General features: G+C 47.0%; 1 protein-coding gene across 4 annotated transcripts in view; it reads right to left on the bottom strand.

Annotated features, from left to right (window-relative positions):
• The window catches only part of PPT1 (palmitoyl-protein thioesterase 1), a 227349-nt gene extending 213096 nt beyond the window's left edge, over positions 1-14253 (bottom strand). For all 4 annotated transcript variants that reach the window (XR_011279561.1, XR_011279562.1, XR_011279560.1 and 1 more), the window contains exon 1: positions 14126-14253. Coding sequence is in view for 1 of the 4 variants with exons in the window: in XM_069622394.1 (XP_069478495.1) it covers positions 14126-14213 (88 nt within the window). In the remaining 3 variants the exon portion in view is untranslated. The remainder of the gene's footprint in view (positions 1-14125) is intronic.
• Between the last annotated feature and the right edge of the window lie 7504 nt (positions 14254-21757).

Genomic DNA, 21757 nt, shown 5'->3' with positions numbered 1-21757 from the left:
GTAGAAAAGATGGATAAACTTGGGAATAAGTGCTGAAGGAATAGGGTCACTAGGGGAAGCAGTAGGGTGAACTTTAGCTAGTAGAAGAGAAGTGGCAACATTAGTAACAGATTTAAAACAGGAAATAGAAAGAGCCGGAGTAGGAAAAGTAGGCAGTATTTGAGAAGCAAAAGCTTCAATATCAGAACAAAGAGAAGCTACCTTAGAGGAAAAGAATTGAGCTAAGTCAGAGGCTGAAAGAGTGGTGCTAGCTGAGTAGTCGGGAGTAGGAGGAGAGAGACGACATGAGAGGGTTTGGAAAAGACACCTAGGACAGGCAGATTGAGCAAGTAGAAGATCTGAGACATATGATCGTTTAGCAGAAAGTAAACAATCATCATAGAGAGCATGTTAGGAGAGGTATGAAAACCGATCAGCCGTGGACTTGAGCCAATGTCTTTCAAGGCGGCGAAGAAGGCGGTGCATAGAACAAAGATGAGGAGAGAGCCATGGTTGGGATGGTTTTGAGGTAGGATTAAAGGGTGAGGTAGGGTAGTGTGTGTCTAAGGAGGGAGAAAGAGAAGAGGAAAGAGCTGAGGCAGCCTTCTCAGCCGACAAGACTGCAAAAGAGGAATGGGAGTGCAGACCAGAAACACAGGAAGAAATAAAGAGTGAAGAATTAAAGTCAAGTAAGTTGTGCCGATAGAAAGGTGATTTAAAGGAAGAAGATGGAGGAGGTGTAGAAGCTTGAGAAAGTGATACAGAAAGATTATAGTGGTCAGAAAGATAAACCGGAAGTGGAGAAACAGGTGAAAGATAAAGATGAGATTTAGACAAGATCCATGAAAGTGAGAAGGAGGAGTTGAGCAGGGACAAAGGAAATGAGAATCAAGAATTGAGGAGGAGAAGAAGAAGAGTGGAGTGAGTGGAAGAAAGATGAAGATTGAAATCACCCAAAAGTATAAAAGGGGTAGGAGAAGGAAGGATACCAGAGAGGAGATATCTTCATAAAAAAGAGGCAACTGGTCCAGGGGGTCGGTAGATCAGAAGGAATGAGATGGGGTAGGGTTTGGAGAGGGTGGAATAGGAAAATTCGAAAGAGGAGAAAGTAGGAAGAGATAGAGTTGAAGACACAAGTATAAATGAGGAATGGTAAAGAATGCCAATGCCCACAGCCCAAGCTATGGGATGAGGGGTATGGCAGAAATATGTCAGGGAGGTAGTCAAAGAGGCAGCAAAGGGAGAAATGTACTCTCAAATGCTAGATCCCTCATAGCACACGCTCTGGAAATAGCAGATCTCATACTAGCTAACAACCTAGATCTCCTTGCTATCACAGAAACTTGCCTTCATCCAGCAGCTGGTCCTCACCTCATACTTGCTGTTCCGGATAACTACAACATCACGAGAACAGATAGGACTACCAACAAAGGGGGAGGTATTGGTATCATCCCCAAAACACAACTAGGCTTACGAGAATTCACTTTGCTGCCATTCCCACCAGGGGAGGTCATGTCCGTCAAACTCCCAATCTCCTCCCAAAGCACAATACTAATACACCTGAATTACAGACTTCCAGGCTCAACCTCGAACTTTGAAGGAGACATTTCTAACCTACTATCACACCAAACTAAACACTCTTCCAAAATCTTATCCATAGGAGATCTAAACCTAGGATATAAAGACCCATTAGACTCACACGCAGCAACTATAGAATAATCCCTTCTCAATTAGGATTCAACCGGCTCATATCTGAGCCCACCCACTGCAAAGGCAGAACCCTCGACTGGGTTGCCCACCTAAACTGCAACCTGAACATGCTATCCAATAGCCCACGTGCATGGACAGACCACCACATCATTCACTTTGAACTAGAAGCCTCACCTCGGACACTGCCTGCCCAAGCACCTCCAGCCACTACTAGAAACAATAAGTCCATCACCATGGACACTCTCCGTCCCCTCATCTAGCTCATCATCAATCCCACCTCTGCCAGTGAATCAGACCCAGAAACGCTAGTCGACGTGTTCAACAATAATCTATTGCGAGCACTTGACCAAATAGCCCCCCTCAAAACCAGGAAAGCCAAACATCCCAGCCACATAAATAAATGGTTCACCCCAGAATTCAAATCTCTGTTGAAAGCCAAAAGATCCTTAGAAACTAAATGGATGGCCCTCTTCAAAACAGCAGCAACCAACTACAAAACAGCCATCATCAAAACCAAAAGCGATACATTTAACACCAGAATTCAAAACGCCAGCTCAAATGTGAAGGAACTCTTGCACTCCTCGGGGAAATGGAACCCCCCATACCTCCCCAGTCCACCTGTCACAAAGACGCCTCATTGTGTGCTAACATCCAGAAGGCATTATTGGACAAAATAGCGCTACTTCAGATCAAAATTGAAACTAAGAGAACTCTCCTAGCCACCAAAGGAACTACCACCGCCTTCCACAATCAACGCCTCAAAAACACCAACCTCTTTGACTTCTCACCTGTCACCACTACACAGGTAGAATCCATAATTGCTAGTCTCAAACCCTCCAAATGTGAAGGAGATATATGCCCAGCTTCCATCATCAAAGAAGGAGCCAAAGACTTTTCCCCCTTCATCACCTCACTGATCAACACCTTCTTTGCCTCATGTACAGTTCCCAAGAATCTCAAAGACGCCTGGGTCAAACCTCTGATTAAGAAACCCACCCTAGACCCTAACATTCCTACAAACTACCACCCCATCACTACCGTCCCATTCCTACAAAAAAATCCTTGATAAAGCAGTATACATTCAAATTCAGAACCACCTTGAATCTCTCAACCTTCTAGGCCTCCATCAGTCTGGCTTCTTACCAAGACATGGCACTGAGACAGCCCTTCTCTATCTGAAGATCCAAATGGACGAGGTGAAAGACAATGGCCACCCGTCCCTTCTCCTACTCTTGGACCTCTCGGTGGCCTTCGACTTAGTCGACCACAGCATCTTAACCTCACACCTAACTTCACCAGCCTCCTTTTCACCGAACGCAGCCAAATGGGTCCAATCCTTCCTATCTGAAAGATCCATGAGGGTCTTCTCAGACACTGCATCAGCAGACCCCTCCCCCATTTCGTGCAGAGTCCCCCAAGGCTCCTGTGTCTCCCCCATGCTCTATAACATCTTTACTAAGATGTTATTTGACCTCCTAGATGACATGAATGTTCCATACACCAATTACGCTGATGATACACAGATCCTCATCACGCTCTCTGGCACCTACGAGACTGACTCTTCCGGTCTAAACGGAATCTACAGCAAAATACAAGACTGGATGGCAAGGCATAGTCTGTGTCTTATCGGCGACAAAACCGAGCTTCTACTCATTGGCTCCAGCCAACGACTAAACCAACTCAACCCACAATACAACACCTTCAATATAGACAGAAATGTTACCAATGTCTCCAAAAATGCTAAAACTTTAGGGGTCTACCTTGATTCCCTCCTGTCACTATCAAGGCAAGTAAATTCCATAACCTCTTCATCAGCTTACACCACTAAACTAATAACTGCCTGCAGACCATTCCTGTCCACACAAAGCTGTATCACACTGGCCAGAGCCCCGATACTATCAAAAATCGATTACTTCAACTCCCTCTATCTAGGCACCAGTAAACAAATCCAGAAACTCCAAATCCTGCAAAAAAAACGCTCTTAGAGCAACTCTCAATATCCCACGTTCCGACCACATATCCCATGCCAGACAATCGGCCAACTGGCTCCCCAAAAAAGATAGAATCCCCTTCAGAACACTCATGATCACCCACAAATGTCTCAACAATACAGTCCCATAATATCTGTCTGACAAATTTCCATGGAAAACCACACCGAGGCCCACCAGAGCCAACTATGCCCACTGCCTTAGCATCCCCAAATTCAGACTCCAAAAATCAGGTGGAACCAGCTTCCCAGTTCTAGCTGCAAAAACTTGGAACTCCCTGCCCCCTGCGCTCAGAGATGAACACTCCTTCCTAGCATTCCGATTCAAAGTGAAATCCTGGCTCCTCTCACTGACCACGCCTTCCTAAATTACACCCTCACAACCACTCTCTGCTTGTATATTAATGTAAATATGTAAAATGTATACCACTGTATCTCTCGCTGCTTACGACCTGTAAATTCTAGCACACATCGATTTCCTACTATTTTTTGTATCCTAGCCCTCTGTCACGGTTCGCTCCCTTCGCTCCCGTTCCCGCCACTTGGGGGCATGTTTTGGGGTTTCTTCCCTACTGGACATTTCCTCCGAACCTTATGCTACAGTGTCCTGATGAATTGGGAGCGCTAAAACCTTATTTCCCAAATTACTTCCCTTCCGGATCCATTCCAGGTTTTTGGCAGCCAGCATGCTACTGCTATTATAATCAAATGACTATGCTTCCCAGAATGCCTGGCTCACTGCCTCACCTCCTCCCTTGCTGGACAAGGCTGGGTGGAGGATAGGCAACACCTGTGGCTGCAGGTGCAGCAGGCGACACGCCTGAGGGGTGTGCTCGTTAAGCAGCTTTAAAAGCCTCAGTCTGCTTCAGTCCAGCGCTGGTCATTGTTGCAGCGTTCCTGTCTTGACTGGTCCCTTGTTCCTGGTTCCTAGTTCCTAGTTTTTGTGCCCGGTTTCTAGTTAGTGTTTCTTGTTCCTTGTCCTGGAATTCGTATTTGTATGCCTAATTGATTTCTGCCTTTTGGAAATCCCTTTCTCCCTTTCTCTGTCTGCAGGCAGCCTTTCTCTGAGCTTTCCTTTTGCTGTAGCCCAATTGCCTGTGTTCACTGTTTCCTAGAAATTGTCCTTTGCTACTGAAAGACTTGTTGTATTAATCTTTCCTTTACAGGTTTAGTTTCCTGCCTTTTCACCTTGGATGGGTGGGAAGGTTTCCCTTTTGATATCGTTTTCACTGCTCCTGATCCTTGCCTTCTATTGGGATCCATGCCATGTTTTCCTTTACACTTTTACATTTATTTCCTATTTTATTATTAGGTGTGGGAAGCTGTTGTAACTAGCTCCTGTGTGATTATCTTTTTCCACACTGTACTTTTCCTTCTTGCCTCTTGACTTGGGTTTAGGTATTTAGTCATCCTCACTCTTTGTCTTTACTTCCTTCTGGGTTCTTGTTTGATTTACAGGGTTGTGGGTTAGTACTGACTTTTGAGTGGTCTTTCCGGTCCTCGTGAATACGGACATCCAAGTGGTCTTTCCGGTCTTCGTGAATACTGGCATTCATGTGGTCATTCCGGTCCTTGTGAGTACTGTTTCCAAATTCCTTATCCAGTACCGTCTAGAGTGTCAGCTTACAGATTCTGTCCCTGCTTGCCCTCTACGTGGGCTTAGCGCTGTCAGTATCTGTAATAGCATAGTGGGTAAGGAGTTTGCCGACTTTCCTTTCAGTCATAAGGAGGTTCTAAGTGCTTACCCTACATTCCTTTTCTTATAGTGGTATACACGAGTCTTGGGTATTGAATGCACGTTGTTATATTCAAGGTTGTTTACTGTGTATTTTGTGCACATTTCCCCTGCCATATCCATCGCTTGCTTCCTTTCCTGACAGAATGACCAGCCGTTGTTCCCGTTTGAACATGGCCAGATTACGAAGGAAAGGCAGCAAGGCCTCTAACAAGTCTATACAGAAAGCTTCCCTTACACTTACCCGTGAAAATCGAATCTCTGCTCCTGACTTAAATGAACTCCTTGACACGAATGGGTATTTACGTGCAAAGTATTTTTCCCACTGGGAGACCCATCGTACATTGCCTGATCCTAGCTCTGTCTTTAATTCTGATCCAGAGTCTATGTCTGCACAAGCCTTAGCAGTGGAAAACAACACACTGCTAGAATTTATACACACAAGTACTTCTGTTATTGAACCCCATGACTCCGGTTGTGCTTTACCTCAGATTGAACAGTTTCATGATTCAAACATGAAGAATGGAGGGGTTTCTTGCATATCTTCTGTTTTCTGCCCTCAGTCTACAGCTTACTCCTCTGCACAGATTCTTACTGTGGTCACTAATGCCAAGGGGTCTGATGCCAATAGTCTGCTTAAAAGAAACACAGACCACGTCGGTAAGAGAGAGTATAGATCACAAGACCTGCAAGCAGTAGATGACAATAGACAATCAATGCACTTCCAGATGGCTAGGGCAGGATCCAGCCCTGACGCCACCATGCCTTCCCCTGTGCCTACTGATAGGGATGTACAGTTAGTGCGGGACATGCTAAAAGCAGAATTTGAGGAGTTAAAACAAGAATACATTTCCATAAAAGAGGAGAATAAGATGTTACAGTCTTTTCTGAATACACCTCCAACTTTATCCGTTGATGAAGTGAATACTGTTCAGTCCCTGAGTGCGGAGACTTTTGTAAATCATGATACTTGTCAATATGTAAGATCTATTGGGAGTGAAAGTCTTTTTTCAAGCACAGCGCTTATTCAGGACACAGGTTCTGACAACTGTCCTACCGTTTGTCAGGAATTGCTGTTAGTTGAAGATTCACAAGCCACTCCTTTACCTGAAGCTTCCTGTGTAGCAGTTTGTCATAATTCTGAGCTTGAACACATACATGCTTCTGATTTCCAAACACAATCCACAATGGTGGCATACACAGAATCAGTCACTACTGTAGGCTTAGGTTCTGCCCTTGATCTAGCTGCTGAGACTGAAGTAGACGTTCAAGCTGATGTGGTAAACGATGCTGCCTCTGTGTTCGCTCTTCCTTCTGCCAATTTCGGTCACTACGAGCAGTCAAAGACAGTGCAGAATTCATGTTTTGATGGACTCATTCCACAGATTACTGAACCAAAAACCCGGCAGGCGATCCCTGAACTGTTGATTGTTAATCAGCCACTTTCAGAAGCTAAGACAGAGGAATGGTCAATTGACGAAATCCTGATTAACAGAGACTTTACTATGGTGATTCCGCTGGTTGATTTTGACTTCTACAAAGGAAGAGACTCTGTGTCATCCACTAAGGAGAGGGACGGCAGGGGTACAGCTCAGACTTTGGTTACTGGTGCCAAGGGGTCAACTGCTTTAAAGGGGCTTTCCATTCCTGAACCACAAGTGTGTCTGTCGACTTCTGGGACTTCAGACTGTCCTCCTACTACCATTGACTCTTCAATAATCCTGTCCACAGCTCTGCAGTCATCGTTGGCACACGTATCTTCGATCAATAAAAGAGTGCTATGTCTGCCAGTCACCCAAGAGCCTTCACCATGTACGCAGTCAGAGCCAAAGACCTTGGCAAGTTTGTCTTCAGCTAACAAGACGGCTCCAGCTTGCATGCCCTCAGCCTCAGAATTTCCTCTGGCATGTTTGTCTTCGGCTACAGTGACTCATCCAGCAGATTATCCTTCAGCCATGGAGCCTCCGGTAGTACATTCTAAATGCATGTCTTCGGTCCCAGAGCCTACTGGTAGTTTGGCTTCAGTTCATGAGAGACCTGTATCCTGCTCAGCCTCGCTGCCAATATCGGAGGTGTACCTGTCTACACTGTCAGATCCTGCTGCATATTCCTCTGCTCCAGAGATTCCTCCTGAATCCCAACCATTTACTGATGAACGTCCATCTTGCCCTTCTTATGCTTCAGGGGGATCACCAGAATGTCTGCCTTGTACACAAAACAATTCTCCTGACTACTTGACTGTAGCATCAGCGCCTCCCGAATATGCAACATCTGAGCCTAAGACATCTGCCAGCTCTCTCTTCAGAAACATCAAGCCGGCTCACGACTCGGGAGGGCCTTACATGCGAGGCCGCTGGACTTGCCTGGAGTATTACGAGAGAGAAATGGATGCCATCCACCACGGCCCAGTCACCGAACGAGTAGCCGACCAGGATAGCGGGCTGGACGGTCCGCGTTTGGAGTCCGGTTTGGATCAACCGCTTGACAACCCTTTTGTTGCCGGATCCCACATGAGTCTGAGGGAAGGGACGGGCACGGCCCTCCAGCTGCAGCGCCAGTTGGGTGCTAGTAGCCAAAGGAGGGGAATGTCTGCTGCAGTTCAAGATGTGCCTGTTTTTGCTCCCGCTGCTAGTATGCCTGATGTTCCGAGTACTGTGTCTAACACTCCTATCAGTATGCCAAACGTTCCTGCGGTTTTATCCCACGTGCAACAAGGTGGCTACTTGACTGGCTACATGACTGTCAATGGGAGTGCCAGCCTCGTACAACCCATTGGATCTCCAGACCGCCAAGGCAAGGAACTTATGCAGGCAAGTCTTTGTCACTTTCAACCACAAACCTTTACCCAGATGGATGACAGAGTATCCGAACCTCTACCTCAGCCGCCACCTTCCTCTTCCGAACATAAACATTTCCTGAAACCTGCTGTTTCCTCACCTCCTGTGTGTCCACTCTCGGCAGTGAGGCTAACAGAACTTCTACCGTTGTCTAAGGCATGTAGCACCAGCCTGCCTCTCTCCTCAAGGATGTATGCATATCCTCTTCCAGTGACTAAGCTTCCTGGACCTTCCAACTCTGCTTCGGGTCCTGCAAGTCCTTCATGCCTTTCTTCGACCCATGAGTCTCTTCCTCACCGAAGACCCACCTATGGCTCTTATAGACTGCGGCCTGCTTCTATTCATTCCAGCCCTTCTGCTTCTGCCCGTGGGTCATCGTTTCCGTCAGTGCCACTTCTGAAGACAAAGCGCTCCTGTCATGGAAAGAAGATGTTTTGTGCGAGTAACGGCCGCCTGGAGTCGGCCGTGGAAGGGGGTATAGTGTCACGGTTCGCTCCCTTCGCTCCCGTTCCCGCCACTTGGGGGCATGTTTTGGGGTTTCTTCCCTACTGGACATTTCCTCCGAACCTTATGCTACAGTGTCCTGATGAATTGGGAGCGCTAAAACCTTATTTCCCAAATTACTTCCCTTCCGGATCCATTCCAGGTTTTTGGCAGCCAGCATGCTACTGCTACTATAATCAAATGACTATGCTTCCCAGAATGCCTGGCTCACTGCCTCACCTCCTCCCTTGCTGGACAAGGCTGGGTGGAGGATAGGCAACACCTGTGGCTGCAGGTGCAGCAGGCGACACGCCTGAGGGGTGTGCTCGTTAAGCAGCTTTAAAAGCCTCAGTCTGCTTCAGTCCAGCGCTGGTCATTGTTGCAGCGTTCCTGTCTTGACTGGTCCCTTGTTCCTGGTTCCTAGTTCCTAGTTTTTGTGCCCGGTTTCTAGTTAGTGTTTCTTGTTCCTTGTCCTGGAATTCGTATTTGTATGCCTAATTGATTTCTGCCCTTTGGAAATCCCTTTCTCCCTTTCTCTGTCTGCAGGCAGCCTTTCTCTGAGCTTTCCTTTTGCTGTAGCCCAATTGCCTGTGTTCACTGTTTCCTAGAAATTGTCCTTTGCTACTGAAAGACTTGTTGTATTAATATTTCCTTTACAGGTTTAGTTTCCTGCCTTTTCACCTTGGATGGGTGGGAAGGTTTCCCTTTTGATATCGTTTTCACTGCTCCTGATCCTTGCCTTCTATTGGGATCCATGCCATGTTTTCCTTTACACTTTTACATTTATTTCCTATTTTATTATTAGGTGTGGGAAGCTGTTGTAACTAGCTCCTGTGTGATTATCTTTTTCCACACTGTACTTTTCCTTCTTGCCTCTTGACTTGGGTTTAGGTATTTAGTCATCCTCACTCTTTGTCTTTACTTCCTTCTGGGTTCTTGTTTGATTTACAGGGTTGTGGGTTAGTACTGACTTTTGAGTGGTCTTTCCGGTCCTCGTGAATACGGACATCCAAGTGGTCTTTCCGGTCTTCGTGAATACTGGCATTCATGTGGTCATTCCGGTCCTTGTGAGTACTGTTTCCAAATTCCTTATCCAGTACCGTCTAGAGTGTCAGCTTACAGATTCTGTCCCTGCTTGCCCTCTACGTGGGCTTAGCGCTGTCAGTATCTGTAATAGCATAGTGGGTAAGGAGTTTGCCGACTTTCCTTTCAGTCATAAGGAGGTTCTAAGTGCTTACCCTACATTCCTTTTCTTATAGTGGTATACACGAGTCTTGGGTATTGAATGCACGTTGTTATATTCAAGGTTGTTTACTGTGTATTTTGTGCACATTTCCCCTGCCATATCCATCGCTTGCTTCCTTTCCTGACACCCTCTTACTTTATTGTACTATATCTGTATACTCTCCTGTACCTATTATAACTCATTTGTCTAACTTGTCTGTAACATTTCCTATAAGTCAAGCGCCTAGCTACCTCAGGGTTCAGCGCGCTATATAAGCAAATCAAATCAAACAGTAGTGTTGTAATGGGTAATCCAGGTCTCTGTAATGCAGAGAAAATGTAAATTAAGTCTTAAAAAGAGATCAAGGACAGCAGCAGATTTATTACCAAGAGATCTAGCATTCCATAATTCCAAGATTAATAACAGCAGTGTTCGAAGTACAGGGAGGATAGATAAGATTATGATAAAATATGGTACGGAGGAAAAGACAAAGCCCTCTCCCCTGGGCATAAAGAATAGGAAGGCTCTAGCACTACCAGATGGTGGGAGGAGAAACATAAAGTGGCTATGGCGTTGAAGTTCTAATCAGAGAGGCGAGGAGAGAAGCAGCAAGAGGGACAGATCTTAGCAGATACTCTTCATCTCTCCTTGACAGCTACTCCTCCTGACAAGACTACGTGCCTGAGGGTGTAATAGACTGCAGGACCCCAGAAAACCCACTATTCGACTATCATCTGAAGGAATATTTAGAAAGCCCTAAAAGCCTTCTCACAAATAAAGGGGTAAAAAAAAAAGAAAGAGTGCTGTGTGTAGCAAAACGTGGAGGAAAGCATTTGTCAAATAGAGTTACAAAAAGAAATACAAAATAGGGTAAAAGAAAAAAAAAGGTGACCGGCTCCAGGTGCACCTGTACTACGCCATGACTATTGTGGGTGGCACCTGTTACCCTGCCTGGCGGTGCACATCGGGGGCACAGCGTGAGGCTGCTGATGAAGGGGATACAGACGAGTGACAATAACCACTCTACAGTCAGCGGTCTCATCTATCATAGTCCTGACAAGAGTCCCTGCCCAGTGGAGCGTAGCTGTGAGGTGGAAGGGAGCTGCCAGGAGAAGAGACGCAGTGGCAGAACTCAGGCTGCTCCGAGTACTAGGCATCTCTTCTGCCGCGGCCCGGAAAATGGGGTGCGGCTAGGCCATCAGGTAGACTGTGGTCGCCATAAGGGGTAGGTGGTGAACACCTCCAGAGCTACAGGGGGACCCATTGGCAAAGTGGGTGGTGCTGGAAATTGCATAGAAGCAATACATTGAACTGCCCCAAACACCTTGGCCTCTCCTGCTGCGGCTCTCAAGGAAGATGGTGCTTGTGAGGATAGGCCATCAGAGGCACGTGGGGTTTGGGAGGCTTCCAGTCTTCAAAGAGGAAGGTGTACACCTCCAGAACTGCAGCTGACACCATGTACCAGAAGCCAAGATTTATTGGGTATGAGGAAGGTGCATGGGCCAGGGGGTTGCGACTTGCCACGCCTGGGCCACACAAATATCAGGCATCCAGTCCGGGCCATGTAATAAGGCACAGCTGCAAGTACATTCTTCCATAGTCAGCCGGTTCCAGAGTTCGATGTAAAATAGAACCCGGCAAACCTTGGTGCAAGTTTGGTGCACTGGCTGGAAAGACTGAATGTTTTTTGAAGCAGCCGAAGTGGCAGACGATGCCAAGAAAAAACAATCCTGCTGTGTTTTTTTATGCGGGAATTGATGTTGACAAGATGTATAGGGTGCTGCCCCCAGGGGATGGGCCATATTGAGAGGCAGGAACAGTGCTGTCCAACTTTTTTGCACCAATGTTTAACATGGATTACAAAAGGTTTCAACTCTGGCAGACCATGTAGGAGCCTGATAAGACCATTGATGCTTTTTATACCAGGTTGCGCCAGTTTGCAGCGACGTGTGCGTTTCGACGAAGAGGGATAGTTATGCGGGCAAGTAATCCAAAATCCAATAAACTGCACACCCAGATCCTGAACGAACCAGGAATCCCCATTATGAGGATCCTGGAACTAGGGCGAGCCTGTGAGCTTGCAGACGTGCTGTCGACCCATATGCAGGTAGCCATGAAAGGGATACAAGTGGGGGAAGTAAACACGCTCAGATTCCAGGGGAAAAGGCCACTCAGGCGAAAGGGGCAGAGAGTAGCACCATGCCGAAGAGGGGCAAGGAAGAGGCAACATAGAGAATGTGCGAGTTCTGTGCAGGTGGGATGCCGCATGCAGAACTGTGACCAGCGCCACAAGGAAGGACAATGACAATTTCTGCAAGGCCCCTTGGACGTCTATCTCCACGCCCACCCCATTGAGGAATAGGCGTGCTGAAATAGCTGCCCACATTGTGGAATATGCGGCTGGCCCAAAGACGACAGAGGTGGGGAGCGCAGGGGCCCAGTCAAGTAGGACAATGAAGATGTGTTCTTCTTAATGGAGCAGGTGCAAAGACTGCTGGTGAAAAATGCTGGAGTGGCAGCACGAAAAAGGGCAAAGAAGGCGCAGCAGGCCCACGCCTCCGACGCAACAATGTGCATGGACAAGGCAAGCAATGAAAATGGACTCTGTAATTAAGTTTTGTTGTTTTATGAAAAGTTGTGTGTTTTCCTTTTCTTACCCATGGCATGGGATGTTGTGACTTAAGCACAAGGGTGCGTGCAGTCATGTGTTGTGGTGATCACAGCACGTCACCAACAGGGACCGCTGTGATCACATGCAACCCCTATTGTGGTGATCCGATACAAGATAGGTTTAATATCACCAATGGAAAGATCCCAATGGAAATCCTAAAACTCTTCAGAAAATGTATAAGATCTCCTCCAGCCAAGCCCTACCGAAGTCTAAACTTGGCGCTGAAGAATGGCTCAGAGGCCCTATAAAAGATCGGGCGCAAAAGATGTCACAATCTCTTGATACAGTTGGAATCTGACCCGGACGAACTAGTCCACAATCCCTCAAAGGTCAAGCAGAATTTGTGGGCCAAAGGCTGGATCAGTACCCAGGAAAGAACACGTACAAGTTGCCCACAGCGACCAGAGAGGACACCAAACCTAGGAATCTGTTCCCTAAATATCTCATTAAATTCCCAAACACGTAAAACAGGAATTACTTCTTACGCTTCAGATTGTACTTGCTGCCTACTAATCAGCTACTTTACATTTATAAGCAAACCTCAGCTCCGGGATGCTGCCTTTGCAATAAACTAGAAGAAATTGAAACCTTGAGACATCTAACCCTCTTTTGAACAGCGCCGACAGATTTGCAAACCTGTTATCTCGAAAGATGGGTAACAACGCCCTATAATAACGATGCAGATGTACTGTGGACATTTCCTTTTTTAGCCGCCTTCAATCTAATCCAATTCCTTGATAGGGTCTTTAATGGACCGAAAAGGGCCCCTTAGACGCAGACGTAAGAAACTTTGCTGTATAAATATTCATGATGACTAGGACAGTTGTCTTATTTTCTGTCCTCTCTCTTATCTATCTTGTGAACTGTGACAAAGGTTTGGGATAAACCACAAGTCTTAATAAAAGAAATGCCAATGAAGGCGGCAAGCGGCTTCTTGTTTGCCAGATACTTCGCCCACTGCCTCACTCTGGCCTGTCCTTGCACGTGGTGCACTAGAGTTGAGCCTGCCCCCCCCCAGCCCATAACACTATGCACCTTATTGTAAGGCCAATGGCATTTCTCTGCTAGGGTTTCTGTTCCAAGCATGATCATACTGCACAGAAATACAATATTAAAAACCCAACAGGAACACAAGTAGAGGAATTTAGCAACTAAACTAATTTAGCTCGAGAGAAATGCTTCAAAAGTTACATCTCTGAGCCCAAATATTCTATTTTCTAACCACAAAAAAGCAATTCCACCTCCCCAAGATAATAATAATAATAATTGATGAAGGAGTGGGGGGGGGGGGGGGCTGTGTGGTGCTCTATGACTGGGGTGGGGGATGACATCACACACTCATCACATGAGCCGTGCCCCGGAAGCAGTACCGTGACACCGCGACACGAGCCGGAAGCTGCAAGGCATCACGTGACCCACAGCCCCCTAGTCACATGACAGGCACTCGGCTGTGTCCCACCAGTTCCCCTCTTTTCGTTTGCCGCCCTCGGCCCCTTACCCATTCCGTGCCATAGAACCAGCGGGGGCGCCGCACCCCGCACCGAGAGCACGGAGGCGATGAGGAGCGCGAACTGCAGCGACACCATCTTGCAGGGAGCTCGCGCGAGTGCGGCACTTCCGGGTCATGTGACTGTGAAGGGTCGCGTGGGCGGGGCACGTGACCGCGCCTCCGGGCTGACACGGCCTGCAGTGCCGGCGTAGCCCGCCAGAGGGCGATAGTGAGACCACTGTCTGGGAGGGGAAGGGGGAATGGGGGTGCTCCAGGACCCTGAGCAAAGGGGGAGCACCCCCCACACGGGTGGTCCCTCTACCATCCTGGGGGGTCCGCCAGCCAGTGCAGAAAGAGAAGGCTGAATGCCAAGACCACGTGACACCTGCCCAGAAAACCCCACAGAACCTCTTAAGGGAGAGCAGAATGAATGCAAAAGTACTCCTCACGGTTATGAGATGGCATTTATAGCACGCCTATACACAAGTGTTTCAAGGCGCGACGAGGCAAGGGGGGGGGGGAACAAGGGGAGGACAGGCAACGATCCTACTAGGCCAGGTGTCATTCAGATCGCACAAGTGCAAGGTAGGGGGAACAGGGAAGGGGGAGAGGAAGGGGACAGTGCAATACATGGGAATAACGAATAACAATAAGTGAAGTGAGGGCCAGCATGTGGCAAGGGTAAGCGCAGACATCAGGTGTCACGGGCTGCAAGGGGGACTGTAGGAATACACAAACAGTCCCAAGTGCGGGGTTTGCCAGGTGGGCAGTGCAGGTGTGTGATGCTTGGCGGTAGAGGGATCTGGTCCCGAGATCAGAGGGTGTCCAGGTAGCCAGTGCAGTTCCAGTTACAGCTTGGAGGTCAGCAGAAGAGAGGAGGAGAAAAAGCAGAAGCAAAGAGAAAGGTTTTTAGGTGCTTCCGAAACCGGAGATGGTTCTCCTCAAGTTTAAGGCAGGCAGGGAGGCTGTTCCAGAGGGAGACACCAGCCGAAGAAAGGGATCTACCACCAACTCCTTGCTTGGAGAAGCGACTGACCCTGGGGGAGTTGGAGGCGGATGAGCGAAAAGCTCGAGAAGGAAGATATTTGGGAAGAGAGTTGAAGGTATTGACGCCCCAGGCCCCAGAAGGCCTTGTGGACGATGCAAAGTATAAGACCTAGAGAAACCAAAGCCCTGCCAGCCTAGGGGAACTCACTGCATGCCAGTCAAGAGCCTCTAGGGCGGTGCTGTGCAAACTCCACCCCGGCACCCTTGAGTAGGCTCCAAGCTCTTTAAAATATAACCAGATTTTCTACTGATCATATTTTCGATTAGAAACAGTCAACATAATTCCTTTTTATATTAAAACAGTAATCTCAATACTTTTCTTAAAGAGGACATCCTTTGGGCCCCCCTACGTGGGAAAGACCCCCAGTTGAAAGACTACTCGAGGCGCTTCTGAGTTGCTCCCATGGGCCACCCTCCCAAAATATGCATCTATGGGTAATTTGTATTCCACTCTAAAAAGACACTGTGCTGTGTACCCACTACATTGTGTATGCTGGTGTGATGTCCCGCAATCGTGCTTGTCGGCACAAGCGGGAGGACAGTGGCCTGCTATCTGCTGCACATAAAACACATAGACACTCGTGGTGGATCATCCACTGCACTGCCCAGTTTCTGGCGCAGGTGCATACTTTATTTTCCTTCCACTCCTCCCCTTCCTTGCACCACGTGGGGCGGGCTCCTTCTCCCATCACGTGTTGTCCAGAAGGCCATAACGCCAGAGCTCGCGTTGGAATCAGAAACAGTTCACTTTGATTTACAATTTTTAATACTTTTGACAGTGAAACTGAACATACCGAAACAATGTTAATATATAGTTTCAGTAATTGAACAAACACAACTGTCTCTACTTACATTAACCAAATTGTAAACACTTGGGGCCTCATTATGAGTTCGTCGGTATTCCGGCGGTAACTCTGCCGAGGCTGAATTACCGTTACTGTGAATTACCGTTACTGATATGTGGTTCTGCGGAATTTCTGCCGAATTACAACCTGGCGATTGTGTGCACACACCAATGGCGTTAATGGTAATTCCGCCCAGCACAGTTACTGCCGAACAACCCCTGGTACAACGAAATTCCCAGCACAGTTACTGCCGAACAATCCGTGGTACAACAAAATTCCACCAAAAATCATTTTCCAATTCCGCCCACCGAAATTCATCATCGCTATATAAGGAAGCACTGCGGCTGACATTTTGGAAATCACAATCCATTCAATATCTCGAGATAGGAGTGCAATCCAGGCACAGAGCTAAGGTCATACAAGGGGTACATATGTCACTTGCGTTTATGATAGGTATATAACAAAACAAGGAACAATCACATCTACTGAAGAACTACTTAGAGAGTGCGAATGTATTTTTATTATTTTTTAAATTCGTTTTCTTATTTTTATAATGTAACCATCATCATCATAAAAAAGGAAAAATTGTTAGTTAGCAATCATTTAAATCTTTTTGTAAAAAAAAGCTCACCACACCAACCAGTGATTTCGTATCTCAAAGCATTCATCTCACATACTTTCATCCCCATTCAAACCCATATCATTCATACCTGTGCAAACAAGTGCAATACCTATTATCTATTCTAAGTACACTTGGTCTATCTCATAAACCTTAAGATGCTAGACAGTTTTTATCATCTAGTAATACTAGTGCATCAACATATATTCTACAAATGGCATATATTGTTAGATTACTTTTGAATATATTCAATTGCCACGTTGTTTCCAAGTCAGGTCCAACTCCCGGACGGAGTAGGAGCTATGGTTGTGTCGACTCGAGTTTCGGGGAGCTAGTTGGTTAAACAATTCAAACCAGTGCACCTCATCAGGACATAACAATATAAAAACACAGTTGGTAAATAACTCAAGTTGGTGTGTGTAAACTTTGTTTATCAAATAGTCAACTGTTTTTGATCTTGTGCGTTGCACATTACAACCCTTCAGTAGATACAATAAATTGCAGAAGGAAAGGGGAAAAAAAAACAACATGTTTTTTAATCAATCGTTAAATCAAATCGTTATACATTATACACCAATAAATAGATATGCCCCCCTCAGGTCTAGTTTTGTGTAGATTTGGGCATCTTTGACTTGATCAAGCAATTCAGGGATCAGTGGCAGGGGGTAGCGTTTTTTTACGGTAATCTGGTTCAGTGCGCAATAGTCGATGCATGTTCTCAAGTCCCCCTTTTTTTTCAATACGAAGAATATAGGACTGGCTGCTGGAGACTTCGAGGGACGGATGAACCCGTTGGCCAGGTATTGGTCAAGATAGGCCTTCAGGTGCTTGTTTTCTGGTTCCGTGAGTGCGTACATTCGGCCACAAGGGATTTGTGCGCCGGATATCAGGTCGATTTGGCAATCGTATGGTCTATGCATTGGCAGGGTATTAGCCTGTTTCTGAAAGTCATCTTGAAAGTCCTGGTTTTCACTTGGTAGGGTGCCGATTGCCACAGTCGCAAGCGTGGAGGTTCTGGTGTCTATTGGTTGTTTGTCTTGGCGATAACATGTGTGGGCGCAAGTCTCGGGGAAGGCCAATTCTTTTGCTCGCCAATCGATTCGAGGATTGTGAGCTACCAACCATGGCATCCCCAAAATCAACCGGAACTGTGGTGTCTTAATGACGTCCAAAACAATAGAGTCTTGGTGTCCATCCTGGCACAGAAGGGTTCAAGCTGCAGTGCATTGGGATACTGGACCAGAAGCTATTTTCGTGCCGTCGACAGTGGTAACAGTGTCGGTGGTTGATTTAGGGCGTAACGGAAGCCCCATCTTTGCCGCAAGATCCTGGTCGATGTAATTCCCAATGGCTCCACTGTCAATGTACGCTCTTACTGCGTTCATCTGAGATGGTTGTTGGTGATTGATCAAGACCACAGATAGTGCAAAATGGGGGATCTGTAGTTCACTTTCTTCACTCGACAAGTGGACCCCTACACTTGCCGGGTTGGGGAGTTTTCCGCTTCCTTGATGGTATCTTCCTTGTCCGTGGCCCCTACCGTCCTCCTCGGTGGCTTGACAGGGCACTCTTTAAGGAAATGACCTGACCTTCCACAGTACAGACATAACTGCTGCTGTCTCCTTTTATCCCTTTCCGCTTTGGTCAAGGGGGATCTGACCCCCCCGATTTGCATTGGTTCTCCAGAACCTTCCGTTGTGCGGGCAATATTGTCCTTTGAACGCACATACATCGGGCGAGGGTCCGGTCTGGTTCGATCTGCTCTTCGGTCCTGCAACCTATGATCCAGTTGAACAACAAGGTCAATGAATTCTGAGCAGTCTTTCGGGGGGTTCACTACTTGTGCGAGAACATCCTTGAGCTGCCCCCGCAGCCCCCGATGAAATAACGTGGTTCTCTTCTCCACTGGCCATTCTGCTTCAACTGCGAGTCTATTGAACGTGGCTATGTATGTTAATAGGTCTTGATTCCCTTGGCGTAGGGACAGAAGTTCGTTGTCTAATGCCTGCCCATGAGTACGATGGGCAAATAGCTTTTCCATCTCCTGCTGAAAGCCCCTGAAGTCATGCAGCAAAGGATCGTCTTGGGCCACAAAGGGTGCAGACCAGTCCGTGGCACTACCACTCAGGTAGGATAGCACAAAAGCGACCCGTGATTGGTCATTCGGAAAGGCCCCTGGTCTACAAAGGTAGTGCAGGCAGCACTGGTTCATGAACGTTGCAAACCTCTTGGGATCCCCTGTAAATCGTTCGGCGGAGCCAAGGGAACTGCCCCAGGAAGGGTTATCTGAACGGGATTGGCTGATGGTGCTGGCATCGAGGGCACGCTTTCGGCAATGGTGCATGTCCTGCTTGTGATTGGAGAAGTTGCCGGCTTAAATCATCAGTGCGTTCTTTGGCTACTATCAGCTCTCTCCTCAGGGTGTTGGTCTCCTGCCTGGCTGCATGTACTTCGGAACGTAGCTGCCCCAACATGTGGGCTAACTGGTCGGTTTCTGACCTTTCCATGATGCCAAGGTGGATTTTGATGTGAGGCTTTGTGTTCTGTAACGCTCACCTGGTATCCACGGGGATGTCACTCAGCCTGTTCTGACCTCTTACGACCTCAAACCCTTCCCTGGAGTCTACTCGACTGGAGACTGGGCCTGAAAAACAGGATTGGTAGAGTTTAAATCCCTATTGTCTCTGTGTGCTTGAACCCCTTCTTCCCCGGGGTCCAACCCTTCCCTTTGATCCACAGCTCACCTTGTTTTCTTGGAAAGTGTACTCTCTGTCCTGCTTTCAGCGCAGGGGCGTGTTGACTGATGCGGGCTCGTTGCTGCCTAGTTACTTCACTGGCAAGAGTCCGACAGGTAAGTATAATGAGTTTTTTTAACAGTTCTCTAACTTTGTTCCTTTCCTTCCTTAGATGATGGCCAGTGTCCGGGGATGGCGACGTGCTGCTGAGATGAGTAGCGATGAAGGTGAGTAAGAACGAAATGCGCGATGTGACCCTTTCATATTTGTATTGAACTGAGTTCTTTTTCTGTGTCTTTTAGGTGCCGCAATGTTTTCAGCGTGGATGGCGGTTATGAAGAAGAAATGCGGTCAGTAAGCGCGGTATGCAACGCCTCTAGATGTTTCCACGCTAACCTGGAGTGTCTTTTCCCTCTTGCAGATGGATGAGAAGTTCCGGAGACAGAGTTCCCCCAGAGCGGCTGGGATTCAGGTAAGCGTTTGAAGCTCATACAGTCTTTAAAAAAATAAGCGAAGATTTGCTGAATGCTTACTAATGCCTTTTTTCTGTTCTTTTCCCTTTTCCTTAGGAAGCGGCGTGCCGGGATGCGAATGACACCGCCGAAGATGCCCGCAGAACAGAAGGAGCAATGAATGATGGGCAGAAGCACCGCAAGGTAAGGCTGTTCCTAACGGTGTTCTTGTTTTTGCAGGAGCTGAGCACAGAAGAAAGATGCAGGCCTACTGGAGACCGATCCAAAAGTGGTGAGTGTCACGCTGCAGGTGCAGACAACACAAAGCATGTTTCTCAGCCTGGGCGTGGCTTAAATAGTCTCTGGGTATCCCAGGTGTCTCTGGGCTGAACCACACCCAAAAGACTAGACTGCACATGCAGTTCTGGGAACCAAAATATGTGGGGGCATCCATCTTGTCCCCATCAATGCACTACAAGGCCAATCCCCAATGTTATCCTATGGGAGTGAGTGAGTCTGGTGCCACAAGCGCCAAGTCTGACTCCAAGTGGGTCTTTGGAGGGATGGAGAGGCCCTTGAGGGCCATGTAGGTGATCGTGGCCTGGCTCCAGCCTGATATCTTGGAGGGCTGGGGACATGAGGGGCAGGAATCATGACATGTCTGCACTTACCCCTGCACTTGCCACTATCTGGTCGCACCTTTACCTATTGCTTTTATTTAATTGATTTATTCTTAAACTGTTAATCCTATGTATTGGACTTCCTCCTCCCACTTCCCCCCCGCACTTACCCTTCCCCTCTCCCCTGCACTTGCGCAATCTCAATGTCACCTGGCCTAGTAAGATTGTTGTCTCTGTCTTCCCTTTGTTCCCTCTTCGTCGCGCCTTGTAACACTTGTGTATAGGCACGTTATAAATGCCATATCATTTCATTCACTTGTTCCTGCAAGATCCTAAAAATGGTACAATCATAAGGAGGCTGCTCACAGCTATAATTGAGCAAATCCTCCAGTTACCCGAGTATAGTCCAGAAAGGGCAGATGGTCATATCTGACTAAGACGCGCACAAACTGCTTGGAATGGTCTTTTATTTCTTGATTGATGAGCATCCTTATCTTGTTGGATGAGAGATCCCAGGAAGCAACCTGTGATAAATTGGTTGATAAGTTAAATTTGTGAGCAGATTCAACAGTTGCCAGATAATGTTATAAGATTGTCTGGTTAAAAAATGTTTTTCCCTTCCTTAAAAGTAGTTGCAGGATATATGGGCCACATTGATAGTAACAACAATGTAGCAAACAATGAGAGAGCACCACGACGTGCAAAAAACTATTTGTGTATAAAATTGACATATTGGTACATAATATATACATGTGTTATGTTAATTGTTATTCTTCTTTCTCTCACTATACGAACTGTTAACTATGTCGATCCAAATAGAGCATAGGTTCTTGTATATCTTCCTATGCAGCAGGAAGGTGCAGCTATGGCGATTGTAAAACCGCCAAGGCTGTATGTCATTGTTCCTACACCAGTAGTTCATGTACCGGCAATGATTCCACTGACAAGTGTCCCTATGATTCCCCAGTAAGAAGGTATTATGCTGACATACTTCATGAGATGATTATAAGTGCTCATGAGGCAAGAAAGAACCCTAAGAGAAATGCAAGAGAGGATGATCATGATTTAAATGACTACCTAGATAGTACAGCACACTTGGGTAACAATATGTGGTATCAGCATATCAAAGAAGTGGGCAACCGCACCTCTGAGGAGGAATGCTATGTATGTGCACTCCTGCCTTAATAGTATATGAAAATCTAAGATATTCATAGCTATTGAAATAGATGTGCAGACAGCACACTGTCTATCACACATTGCACCCTGCCGAACAAGAGGTCAGTTCATGGGCCAAACTACTTCTTTAGTGTAGGTAACAGAATG

This window comes from Ambystoma mexicanum, chromosome 11, assembly GCF_040938575.1.
Source record: "Ambystoma mexicanum isolate Mex_15411 chromosome 11, UKY_AmexF1_1, whole genome shotgun sequence".
NCBI classification, from domain to species: Eukaryota; Metazoa; Chordata; class Amphibia; order Caudata; family Ambystomatidae; genus Ambystoma; species Ambystoma mexicanum.
This window is presented reverse-complemented; position numbering and strand designations above follow the sequence as displayed.